Source organism: Ziziphus jujuba, chromosome 9, assembly GCF_031755915.1.
Source record: "Ziziphus jujuba cultivar Dongzao chromosome 9, ASM3175591v1".
Classification (NCBI taxonomy): domain Eukaryota; kingdom Viridiplantae; phylum Streptophyta; class Magnoliopsida; order Rosales; family Rhamnaceae; genus Ziziphus; species Ziziphus jujuba.
Window position 1 is genome coordinate 2,728,072 of NC_083387.1, and position 13,078 is coordinate 2,741,149.

A 13,078-nucleotide genomic window follows, 5' to 3' on the forward strand; every position below is an offset into this window, starting at 1 on the left:
TTAAACTCAAATCCTTCTATCCATTAGTAGGATCATAAAGCTCAAAAAAATGGTTTGTTAGCGGTTAAGAAGTAAAATGGCCATGTTATAATGTATTTGATCCAATTGACTACTCTCGAGGACATTATACAGTTATAAGTCCAAATTTCCACCCTTCCATTATATATAAAATAATAATAATAATAATAATAATAATATTTGAAAAACTTTCTATATTTAGAATAATTTGTTGTTAATAAACAGGCCATACTCAACTTTCTATATTTGAATGAGTGTTGTTTATAAACGAGGTTCGATAAGGTATTTCTTTCATTTCTTACCGAAAGTGTTTTTTTTTTTTTTTTTAAATTATAAAAATGGTGAAACATCCAAATTTTAAAAAATTACCTAAAAAGAAACCATTGGCATAAATGATTATAATAAACATGTCAATAGGTCCATGCCAGCACCTATATAAGTGTGTAACATTATTTTGATTATTTATATAAGATCTTCCAATTGGAATATATATTAGATTGTCTAATTCTTTTTATAGCAATTTATTAACAATGCGTAGGTTTCAATCGTCTGGTAGGCGATTGAGTATTATCAAAGTCAAATACTTAATACCCGTGCTTCGTTAAAAAAATTATAAGCTATAAAATAAAATTAAAAACAACATTTAAAATATATATCAAGCTTATGATTTTTTTAAATGAAGTATTTGAGTTGAAATACTCAATTTTGTATCATAAAATTTCTATTGACTGAAAGGCAGATCGTGCAGAATGCCATTTTCACCAGCGGAAGCATGATAAAACAAGCCTGGGCAGTGGGCATGGTGTAGCAACATACTCTGTCAACAATATAAAATAACATATAAAATAATTTAATAAATAAAATATAGATAATTAATAAGTTTTCAAAAGCATTTTCGTTTTAAAATATTGTTTGAATTACGTGGGAGTCCGCATGCGTGAACATGCCCAACATGCCCTTGATCATTATTATTTAGAGGGCTTGACCTCTGCAATTTTATATATTTACCGAAAAAAAAGTTTTTATGTATATATATATATATATATATTCATATATATTATATATATTCAAATCAATTTTTAATATCAAAACCGATTTTAAATTTTTTTAAATAAAAAATTATATTAAAATTTAAAATTATATTTATTAATCATAAATTATAATAAAATTTATTTTTTTAAATAAAAAATTTTAATATATCAATAAATTCAAATTTGATAATTTTTAAATTTTAATTTTTAATATAATTTTTTTAAATAAAATATTTAATATACAATCTATCCAAAATTTTTCATATTTTGTGTTATCCAAAATTTTTCATATTCTGTGTTATTCGAATTCGTATTTTCATAAATATCTTTAATGTAATTTAATATTAATAAATATAAATATATACATACAATATCATTTTTAATTTAACTATGGTATTAACATTTTTTTTCCTAATCAAAAGTCGTTTTGAATCAACTCAAAACCTGCCAAAATCCAATTTGTTTTAAAATCTTAATTTGTAACTTCGTCAACATGAAAATTTATGTGGCAGTTTTCGGTTAACTACCGTTTACGTCATGAAAATAATATATATATATATATATTGAAATTAAAAATATGCATGTTCTATTTGGTCTTCTAGATTTATATTTGACACTGATATGTAAAGTTCTGGATGGAGTAGGATGGAGTAATTTTTTTAACACAACTATTCTTTTGTTACGATCTATACATTATTTATTATCTTATTTTATATGCTATGAATAATTCTTTATTTTCAGAAAACAACATACATTTGCAGCTTTTTGGTGCCCACAGATTCCTTAGTCAATTAATTTTATATTTTTTATTGTAATTATTTTAAAATCTTAGGTTAGGCAAGCAAATGAGTAAAAGTTAAAATGCTTTTCAATTTTAGTTTACTTATATACAGAAGAACTAGTTTGATAATTTTTGGAAAGGAAACAATAAGTTGCACTTTGAAAGCTCCTAAGATTTAATGTTCTCTGTCTCTTTTTTTTTTTTTTTTCATATTATATAAATATATATATATATATATCTCTAAAGAATAATGTTAATTGAGGTATTAACTAATTCTAATGCTATACCAAAAAGCTGGAAAAGTAATTAGACTTATTATGTAATTTCTTCATCGCATTGGTTCGCCAAGAACATTGGGAACCTTTGCTAGCCAACCTTGCTAAGTGGAGAGAACTTTTCATTCAACCACTAATATATCCATATTTAGTGTCTTTTTCTTTGTTTGGCTTAGCCTGACATTATTTACTTTATTATTATTATTTTTTTTTTACTGCCATTCCAATATCCTTCTTCTTTGTCGTTGGTGTTGTTGTTTTTAAATTTTTTTTATATTTTATTTTGTTTATTATATTTTAATACTTTTTTATTTTATTTTATTTATTTTGTTGAATTGAGTCTAGTCATTTGGGTATAATTGCTAAATAGTATGTACATGTGGCTTCGACATCGTACTAATTCGAGCTATTGTCACAACGCAAGTGCATGTATGTTGTAGCAAAAGAACTTTCAAAGAAATTTCTTAGATTGGTTGCAATAATCGTATAAAACAGGGTGGGCTCATTTCCTATTTCTTTCTTTTTTTTTTTTTTAAAATTTTTTCTCACAATTTTTTTTTTGTCTCGGGTTTGAAAAATGGATTTTGAGGTTCGAATACAAACAGTGTACGATAATCAAACATATCAGATTGTTCACACTTGAATAAAAGAAGTTCAATTTCAATGTGCTCAAACAAATATTATGTAATATATATATATATGTACAGATATTTATATATTTAATAATAGGTAGTATGGGACCGCATGTATAATGCAGTCGAGAAAACAACTAAAGAGGAGGAGAATATTGGAAGCAAAAATTGAATCAAAGAATTTGAAAGGTGAGTGTAGAAAGTGATTCCAATTTCCAATAACATGTAAACTAATCCAGGTGGTGTTTTTCGACTGAGATATATGGAATTTATTAATAAATTTTGTGGCCAATAATAGAGTTCCAAAACTTCGTAAAACTCTCAAAAGCTGGTGGCCTTCTTTTGTGGCAATGACATCACCTGTAGTATTAAGAGAGAGAGAGATGAACGGCGTGTCGTATATTAAGCCAGGCATGGGCAAAAATGAGAACAGCCAACTGGATTTGTTCCTGATGTTGAGTCATAAGCAAAAGCAGAGGTGTCTTTACTCTCGACCTCATTTTTCTTTTTAAAGTTGTTATTATTTGTATATTTATTTTATCATTTCCTCTTTGTTTAAATATTCTTGGGTTTCAAATTTCCCTAATCAAGTACTTAATTTAAACATATTTTTGGAAATTCAAGGAGCTCGGCCTACATTGACACCTAATAAGCCAAAAAAAAATTAAAAGGCATGTATTTTTTTTTTATTTTTTTAAATTTTGTGGTACGAAGAGCATATATTTAATTAAAATTCTTTTTGACATAACTTTTAAAAAAATTATAATATTTTTAAAATTCAAAAGTAATATTTGAGTAATTTTTAAAAAGTAGATCAGAAATACTTATAATGAAAAATGATTTCTTCGTAAAGCGCTTTCAAAAAAGAAATAAAAGCATAAATGAAACTTTTACCAAAGTTGAACATAGAAATGGCATAGGGTTTTTTAACCTAATGCCCTCTGCTAGGCCTAATTAAAAGATGCCCATACAACCAACCCAATCCAATAATTGGTTAAGAGCTATAGATATGGAAATGGCCCATATTTGTGTTGGGCTTGGATAGGTGATGACACGCGGATCACTTCTGTCTCTGCTAGCTCGCCAATTCAAGCCACATATGATATCACCTACAAGATGGGGCACCACTGATCTAGACCCATCTTTGCTTCTACCTTTTGCCCCAAACTTTTTTGTAGGATAAATATCATTTACATCTTTCTAATTTTATCATAATTATATTTAAATTCTATATTTAAAAAAAAATATCATAATTAATTTCTTATATATATATATATATATATATCAAAATTAGATCAATTAGTCAATCTTTCTGTCAGTTTTTAAGGCCAAATGAATGTTAAAATCAGCATTTGATATTGTTCAAATACAATTAAAGCCAAGGAAAAATTAAAAATCAACATCTTATAATTGAATAATATAGCTGAAATACAATTATAAATTTTAACACTTAAAACATATGAGTGTAAGTGATTATTTCCTAAAAGCGAAAAACTGAAAAGTCTAAATAAAATTTTCCCTTTATTTATAATAGACATACAAAGAAACTTGCCTTTTGCCACCCTTTTACATTTATTTGTTTTTGGTCAAATTTGTCATGCAATTCAAGTGTTATTTTCAAGAACCTTATTTGGATCGAGTATATATTTGTCGCTGCTACTAATTTGAACTGATAGTACCAATTGAATAAACTGTCGAAAGTCATATATTTCATGCTAAACCAAAATTAAGCTAACTGCTATTGTTAAGCAATAAGATATTTCTTTTGAATAAGCTATGGTCAGCAATGGTTTTGCATGCAGAGATTGAACACATGGTGTTACTTACTCGACTATAAGATTACTTGGGACACTTTACTTAGAAAATACAATAGAAATATGCAGAAACATATCACTTAATCCTCACAAAAACAAAGAAAAAAAACAGATATTTAGAATCAGAACATAGTTATAAAATTAGACGACTGTTAATAATGAAAAAAAATATGCGTGCACTCCAATGAAAGATGAGCATACTTATATGTAATATTGTTTAATCATGATGATCATATTCATTCACCACCATATTCTCCTACTCTTTCTTAAAGGAGACGTTCTTTCCGGTACCAAATGATGAAGAAGACCTGGCCATCTTATTTTTTGCACGGTGTATATAATCAGAGAAATGGTCTTTCAAGCTGTCTTTTTTATTTCCATCATGACGCACACCATCTAATAAGTCCCATGTGTTCTTCCCATCATCCAACTCGCTCCTAATTTCGATCTTCTTACGATTTATATAATCAGAAAATGCGTCGTTCAGATGATCTACTCCTTGTTTTTTATTCCGTTCATTGATACCTTGACGACGATCCTGATCATCAGAAGCTGGTTTTCCATGACCCTTCGACTTGGTCAAGTTTTTTTCATCACCTTTTGTAACAAACTTGACCTCTCTGCCACCATGACTGCTCTGCTCCTGAGAAAAAACAACTCCCCTTTTGTGTGTTTGACCTTGGGGTTCAACCTTAGAACCCACCTTGGCTGCTCCTGCTGCTAGGCCTTGGCTTTGACCAACCAGTACCACCTTCTCTGGCTGAGCCTTATTAGGCTTTGGTGTTTTCTCCTTGAACGAAACACTGATTGCTAGTCGACCATCTTCTTGTCCAACTTTCGTCGCTGATGAAATCACCTTCTGATGATTATTAGGAGTAGGAAGGACTTGAATTTTTGTGGCTGGCTCTTGATACCCATGATCAGCATCAGCATCTTCTCCACGGATTTCAATGATTTTGCCTCCTGCATGTGGAGCAGAATCTCTTGGACAGTATGAGATACGACGAATCTTTTGGATAGCAGGACCGACTCTGATAACGTTGAAGATTTTCTCACACACCCCTAAAGAGTTTGGAGTACTGTTTTTCTTATTCATGGCCATAACGATTAACCAATTTTTTTGTAATAATAATAGTAGACGAAGATGGAGGTGAGGGTTAAGTGACAGAGAGTGGTGTTTATATATATTACTCCGAGTGTGAATTGAAAAAAGAGAGAAGCAATGAGGGGGAAGTTGGCGTAAGTTTGGTTCTTAATGGATAATTTAGAAAGAGGTGGTGTTTGTTTATTTTTTTAACATTTTCCGAGTGGTATTTCCATGTTTGGGGATCGTATTCTTCTTACTTTTTGTGCCTCTATTTTCTTCAGAAGCAAGAATATCTAGCAAGTAATACTCAACAAAAAGGTACAAGTGAGTATCTAGCTGTTTTACACAATGTGAAAGCTAAGAAGGTTTCGTGCAAGCATCTGGCAGGCTGGTATTAGATTCTGTTTTGAGTACAGAAATTTGACAAAAATGAGCCAATCGGAGTTGCAGGAATATCTCACACAACACAAGCTGGAACCATTGGTTCGACTTTGAAATAGTGAGAAATTGCTTGGGAAAAAGGTCCAAAATGCTTCCAAACCAAGCTAATCACAAACTCCAAAAGTATCAGCGTGAAACCAGATTGTTAATATAGGATTGTGTGATTTCCTGCATGGTTTTAGCAAAGTCTAATATTCAATAGGGGCATAGTTTACCACTCTGCATCCACTTAGAGATTTTCCACATTTTTCATGTGCTTAAAAATATAATGTTACATGTCAAGCCACTTACATCACCTCATCGAAGTCCAATAGGAAGGTGAATGCTTCAATAAGTGAGATGTGAAGTAATCAGTGCACAATTTGATTTCTGTGAATCTTCTTTTCTGGTGTGTTATAGTTTAACTTCTGACATGTTTATATATAAAAAAAGATTTATTCAAAATTGGGACTTATTTGGCATTTGTTTAGCGTCTATTTATGAACAAGAGGTGGCCAACAATATTCATGGGTTAAGCTATAACTGGTATCTTAATTGCTGCAATAACCATTTTTATTTTTACTTTTTGAGATTAATCACACAGAAATTTACAAGTCTGACCGGCCGTTGTTGGTGATACCAAAGGAAATGAAATTAGATGGGTAAATCCGAATCGGTCCAGTCGCAAAGTATTATCATGCAAAACTCTGATCTTTCCAACTTATTTTATATGAAAAATCAAATTTCTAAAAATTAAAAATATACAATTTTTAATATGAAATTTTTTTGGGGTCCTCATCTCTACGTGGCCTAGGTAATAAGTGGCTTAGCCTTCCTCAATGGCGGAAGGTTTTCACCACCTGTTCAATCCGCCGCCGGCAAAGAGGGCAACTGGTCAACTGTGAGGAGCAAGATGTACAACAGCACATATGGCCACACCTGGAAAAACATAATACAAGGTAAGTGAAACAAAAGAAAAGGCAGAGCCTTGCAAATAGACAGGGGTTTGGTCTTACGGGACAAATACGGCATTGTACTCCTGCTCAAGGCATATCACACATAAATCCGGCACTAGTCGGTCTCTCTTAGTCCCATCCGGGGCATTATCATCTTGACCTGCAAAGAAAATCTCCATCAATCTAAACCTGTATCCAAACATACATTGCATAAAGTAACAAATGATGTAGACTATCTACCTTCACTATCTTGCCCAGATCTCTTTGCAGCTGCTGCAGCAAGAACCCTGTACACATAACATCTTTATGTTCCTTTGTCTAGATAGATATAACAGCAGAAATTTATAAACTTAGCTGCACCAGGCTTATAATTAACAAAGGGAATACACAATTCAAGAGCTGGCTTGTTGTCATGAGTAGCAATATCTATATAGTAATGTCTTTAATAGCAGCAGAAGTGTATAATTTGAGCTGAACAGTGATGCTGCTAAAGAAGGAATTTACCCATTTTAAGAGATGGCTTGTTATCGTGTTTAAAAATATCGATAAAGAAGCAGAACTTACTTTCTCTGCAGTTCTGAACGGCGCCTCCTTTCCATGATGTATTCAATGGCATGCTTAGCAATCAGATAAACACCAAAGGCTGTCAGGCCCATCGATGCATATTTGTACCACCTGCAAAACTTATTCTCTATTAATGCAACTTCAAAAGGAAAGAGAAATACAAACACCGTATATTCATGTATATAAGCAACCTTGCCCATTTTCCAAGGTTTATAATGAGCTGATCAATCGTCTTGGGAGAGACATAAAAGGGCCCTTTGTGCGGTCGCTGAATTCGAACAGTGCCAATATCATCTTTAGCAGCCTGATCATAGATTTAAAAAAATAAAAAAATAAATAAAAGATAGTAGGTAAGTAATCATCTTATCAACACCAGAAGAACATATCTATGAGCCAAAAAATCTTATCAAACATGTCCCATCAAAAGAAAAGGGCTAAAATTATGTTGTCCAGATAATCTCCTAACTTCTACCTTTTTTCCTGCCTCCAAAAATTGTTAAATTATGAACTTAAGTCTGCCCCCAGATTAATTGTTTATTGCGCATTAATGTGTCAGATTTCTGTAAAAAGAGCACTTTTGATAAATTACTGTGTTATTTCATTTTCTATTACACATTAGTCAAACATGGATAAGTTTACCGTGTAATTAACATACCTCACCAACTACAGTCAAAGAACTACCAGTTGGAAGTAGCCGCTCTATTCGCTTGACGCCAAGCATCTATAAACAGAAGTCATCAGTTCAGTCTTACCAAAAAGGGGTGGCCTCATCTGTGTATTAAACTAAAATATTGCCAAGAACAAACCTTGAGGCCTTGGAGATAATCCAATGTCCCACGTACAATGGATCTTCCTGACTCTTCAAACACCTCACTCACTACTGGTAACACAAAACCTGTGGCACCTCGGGCACCCACCACATTCACACGACCAGTCCCATCATCCTGCCCATAGAAATCCCAGGAGCCAGCTAGTCAACCTTTAATTCAAAATAGCCATAACAGTATACACATAACCCCAACATTCCAAAAACAAGTAAAAGTTGTAGAATATCAGAACTACCATATAGAGATAGACAGAGAGACAGAAATGGATAGACAGACAATACAGCAAGTTCTCACCAGATACCAGGGAACCTCTTTACTCATGGATAGCATCAAAGCAGAGTCTTGTATCCAAGAACCGGCATCGTTGTGTTTCAGAAAATGCTGTTCTGCCTAAAGAAGAAATAAAAAAGAATGTTACATAATCATCAAACTGCAGACCTAAATGCAACATATCCAACGGAAAGAAATATAAATATATCTTTGGAATAAAAGATGCATATGATTTAGTCTGAAGAATTACTGTTTCCTCCACAACCACACCCCTTAAGCCACTGAGTTCGCAAGTGATGGGGGTTTCAGATCCAACTCTCCCAGATATGGCAACCACCAAGGGCAATATACACTCGGCATCCAATAATTGTGCTAAAAAGCCAAAGAAAATAAAAGAAAAAGAAAAATTTGCAATTAAGGTAATGTACCCAAGCAAACTAATGCCACAGAAAGCTATAAATTATTTTCCACCAGAGATTCCAAAAACAAATGCATTAAAAGATGAATTTAACACCATGGGATGAATTTCACGGATTCACGTACATTTTGAATTCACATAACCATGGTATACTTTCTCAACAAATGGAATTCAGAGAGGCACATAAACTTAATTACATCACCTAAAAGAACAATATAATCTATCTTACAAAATTTGGTTTCCTCGTAGAGAAAACAAAAAGTTACATTGAGTTTCAAAAGGAAAAATAAAACAGTAATTCTTCAGAATCACAAAAAGCACATACCCAATTCCTTTAACTGATTGACCCGAGTAACCGATTTCAGAATCTCCGCATCCCTGTATCATCCACCAAAAAAAGAATTTATTAATTTTTTTAAGAAAAAAGATAAAAAAAAAAATTTAGCTTATACAAGACATCAAAAGTTTAGTAATTTAGTCCGTACAAGGTTTCAACTACGAAAGCCGTAGTTTTTAATGTAAAAATTCCGAACTAATAATAATTCGAAGAAATATTGGGTAGTAAAGCACTGACCTTCCACTGCTCCTCCCAAGAAGGTAAAGAGCAGCTGCACTCAAACAACAACTTAATCCACCCCAAGGAAGCATCTTCTTCAACCACTTTAATTCCTCAAAACCTAATCTCAGACCCTTCTGCTAATACACCTCTCTTCATCGAACAGAAAATGTATAGAGGCACAGAAATGGGATAAATGATTTAAATTTTTTTTTTTTTTTAAATTACATGAATATGAACCGCCTTGATAGAAATTCAAACTGAAAAGGAAAAAAAAGACAACTTTAAAAATTAAAGACGACGGGAAATTAGGGTTTGAGAGACAGTTGAGAGTAGGAAACGAGAAGATAAGTATTGGGGAAACAAATATATTAAAAACAAAAAAAAAAAAAGAAGGCGCAAGATGATTGAGACAAGGTTCTGTTACTTTTAAGAGTTTTGTCGAATTTTCTGTTAGTTTCACAAGAAAACAAAACAGATGGAAAGAAAATAGAGAGAGAATCCGATACGAAGAGTGGAGGAGAGGAAGAAGGGAGTACGAGGGAACTGGAAGAGAGACAACTTTCCGAAGTGGGTGTTGCTAAGATACGCGGCCTGCGTGTCAGAGGCTCCAGCCTTTTAATCCTACGCACCCACAAACTAAATCGGCGATTCGCTCCTGGGGAGACTCGCCGCTGGAATGGATCTACTCGTAACAGCCACTTATTTTAGCTACCTACTATTAGTTTTTATATTGAACAAAATTATTTTACCACTTTATAAAAACCAATTTTCAAATAAAATTCATGGTAAAAAAATTAAATTTTATTTACAATTTTTTTTTAAAAAAAATATGTGTATATTCTCATTAATAAAAATAAAATTCAAGATTTTTCTCTTGAGTACGAGGTTAAATAATTCTTCAAATATTTCACTTGAAATGGAAGATTATAAAAAGGATAAACTTCAAAAGACCAGTTTTTATTATTCATAAAAACAGGACCATAGGATCTTATTTATGCCTTTATAAAAGTAAACTAAAATTAAATTAAAAAGTGGGTGTTAATTTACCCTTCGTACAAAGTTCAAATGGAAAAATATGACAGGTATTCATGCCGTAGAATAATTGAAATTTATTGCATTTTTAGACTTTGAAAATGTGTAATAGTAGATAAATGGCTAATTGATTGCCATGCTAAATCTAAAATGACTATTAAATGATGATCAAATGTTAAATGGCGCCGTTAGGGTCCATAATATTGGATTAAACCATTGTTGTTAGATTCTCTAGTTCTTATTTGAGTCCATAACTCATTCAGATCAATGATGTAAAGTTACTGGAATGAACTTGCATTCTGTTCCTTAGTCTCAAACATATTTCTGATCTTTTGCTGTATTGACTTGTTGGATTTATAATAAACAGAAAACAGGTATACTTTGAGACTGGTAACTTTTCTTTTACAGGTCATACATTTTGGACAGAATAGGAATTCACAGACAGAGGTGGATCAGAGTATTTTCCAGTCAAAATCTGTGAAGTAACATATTGATTTGCAGCTTCTGTATAATGGGTTCCATCCCAGTTTACATATTCTGCTGTATTATTACATGGTGTTGCAGTCACTGTACTTCCATTTACTTTCTTGGTTATTCCACAACCAATTTGGCTATCATAATTCAATGGCAGCCCACCATATCCGCAGCAAGCTGCTATAGGCTGTTTGAATCCTGGAAAACCCAATAATATTGAAATGAGTAAGAAAATAGAGAATCACCAAATGGAAAATACAAAATGGAAAATTTTGAGTAGTGCAGCTTACCATATTGAGAATAGTTTGCAATAAGGTCACTTTTTATGGAGAAAATATCAACCAAAATGAAGTTAGCGTCTGGAAATTGTTCACGAAGCTGCAAGGTAAGATTATGTAATTGTGCGTTGAAAACAGTTGCAGCTCTGTTATGTGAGATTACACATCCAAATTGGTCCAGCTTTGGTGGATCTTTTCCAAATGTGGCAATGATTCTTGGTAGGCATCCTAGAGGGCCTGTGTTGTGAATCCAAAATTTTCTAGCTCCGGTATTGTATATTCTCTGAAAGCAAAGAAAACACGGAGGAAAAAACCAAAAAAAATAAAAAAAAATAAAAAGAAAAAAAAAAAGAAAAAAGAAAACTTCAATTTATCTAGATTGTGAATAAAAATCAGCTGCGCAAATTCTGAATTTGTGGAAAAAAAGGAAAAAAAGATGGATAACCTTCAATCCGGTCTCAAATTCTGTAAGAATAGTTGGGATGAAATCGACCACTTGGTCTTCTGACTTGTAATTAAAGGCAGCATCAATATCATTCTGACCCACATCGAACATATAAAGACCTTGCTTGAAAAGCTCTTCAGAAGGGAGAGCTTTTTGAAGCTTCTTGTCTGAAATCCACCAATAAATAACTTGTTAATCAGCATTTCCATGGAAGATAAACTCCAACAATCTAGCTTCACCTAAGCTATACCACATATGATCATTACCTCTAGCTAGTAGTTCAAGAACACGAGCTTTGAATCTGAAAAACTGAAAAACCTGAAATCCAAATGAAAAGGGGTCTATGGAAGCTGCATTGGCTGGAAGTATGGTAGCCCCGCCAGTTGCAAAATTGCACCCTTTTTGGAAACTTGGTGCACCAACAGAATCCAAATACGGGTTTAAAAATGGTAGGCCAGCTTCATCCACTGCAGAGGACACATAAAACAAATGCACACAAATCAATATATTCCAATTGTGTTCTTTGCTTGCTGTTTTCTGATTACTTAGAAAATTCAGGTAAAAAGAAACATGCATACTTAGAAAATCAATGATCAAACGTCCATCACAGAAGCGTCCAGAGGGCTTGAGGAAGTAGGTTTGGCCACTGAATGGCTGAATAGGGAAGGCCACTCCTGCAACAAGACCACCAGTATCTGAATTGGAATCACCAAAGTTGAAAACCGCCGGGTAACTGAAATTGATGGAGCTAATAAGAGGCAAGTATGACAAGATCAAGGCAAGCGTTTGGAAGGAGAGAATTTCCATTGCCATATCATTAAGTTGAAGAAAGCTATAGGTAGATTTATTGGATTGGGAAATCTTAAGCCGTGTATATATAAATCCCATATTGGCTGAAACGTTAAGAAAATGTTTGGTGAAGTGTGGGTGTCTTGCAAGATGAAGTAAAGGGTCAATCATGCCAAAAAGGTAAACTGAAGTTTCAAGAAATAAAAAAAAAAAGCAAAAATCAATAAAGTTCGTAGCAAACAATAAAAAGAGGACAAATCAACTTAAAATCTTTTTGCTTTTTGGGAGGGTTGGGGGTGTGTGGTGCGGGGTTAGATTAAGTTTAAGCATTAAAAAGACATAAAAGAAAAAAAGTATGTTGGCAAACCACAATCACAAGCAAACGTTTTTGCATTTTCAACCAAAAAA

The 13,078-nt window shown here is 32.7% G+C and overlaps 2 protein-coding genes across 2 annotated transcripts; both read right to left on the reverse strand.

Annotated features, from left to right (window-relative positions):
- Positions 1-6,750: 6,750 nt before the first annotated feature.
- On the reverse strand, positions 6,751-10,356 carry LOC107425974 (E3 ubiquitin-protein ligase SP1). Its single transcript, XM_016036050.4, has 11 exons — positions 9,668-10,356; positions 9,419-9,471; positions 8,926-9,047; positions 8,700-8,795; positions 8,385-8,522; positions 8,234-8,299; positions 7,770-7,882; positions 7,579-7,689; positions 7,255-7,301; positions 7,075-7,174; positions 6,751-6,997 (listed from the first exon to the last, which is right to left on the reverse strand). The coding sequence occupies exons 1-11, from the start codon at positions 9,739-9,741 to the stop codon at positions 6,895-6,897; spliced, it is 1,023 nt and encodes a 340-aa protein (XP_015891536.2). The 5' UTR covers positions 9,742-10,356; the 3' UTR covers positions 6,751-6,894.
- Positions 10,357-10,952: 596 nt separating this feature from the next.
- On the reverse strand, positions 10,953-12,755 carry LOC107425982 (GDSL esterase/lipase At1g54790-like). The gene is made up of 5 exons (XM_016036060.4): positions 12,460-12,755; positions 12,148-12,348; positions 11,882-12,048; positions 11,449-11,719; positions 10,953-11,356 (listed from the first exon to the last, which is right to left on the reverse strand). Exons 1-5 carry the CDS (start codon positions 12,692-12,694, stop codon positions 11,094-11,096), a joined length of 1,137 nt encoding a protein of 378 aa, XP_015891546.3. The 5' UTR covers positions 12,695-12,755; the 3' UTR covers positions 10,953-11,093.
- Between the last annotated feature and the right edge of the window lie 323 nt (positions 12,756-13,078).

What these genes read in the sequence shown, in the direction of transcription:
- LOC107425974 (XM_016036050.4), bottom strand. Translation starts at nt 9,741, where the DNA reads ATGCTTCCTTGGGGTGGATTAAGTTGTTGTTTGAGTGCAGCTGCTCTT. An exon ending in CAATCAGTTAAAGGAATTGG is followed by an intron (nt 9,048 to 9,418) that starts GTATGTGCTTTT and finishes TTGGCTTTTTAG; the next exon opens with CACAATTATTGGATGCCGAG. An exon ending in AACCTTGGAAAATGGGCAAG is followed by an intron (nt 7,690 to 7,769) that starts GTTGCTTATATA and finishes TAAGTTTTGCAG; the next exon opens with GTGGTACAAATATGCATCGA.
- LOC107425982 (XM_016036060.4), bottom strand. Translation starts at nt 12,694, where the DNA reads ATGGCAATGGAAATTCTCTCCTTCCAAACGCTTGCCTTGATCTTGTCA. An exon ending in TCTTGAACTACTAGCTAGAG is followed by an intron (nt 12,049 to 12,147) that starts GTAATGATCATA and finishes GGTGGATTTCAG; the next exon opens with ACAAGAAGCTTCAAAAAGCT. An exon ending in AATTTGAGACCGGATTGAAG is followed by an intron (nt 11,720 to 11,881) that starts GTTATCCATCTT and finishes CTTTGCTTTCAG; the next exon opens with AGAATATACAATACCGGAGC.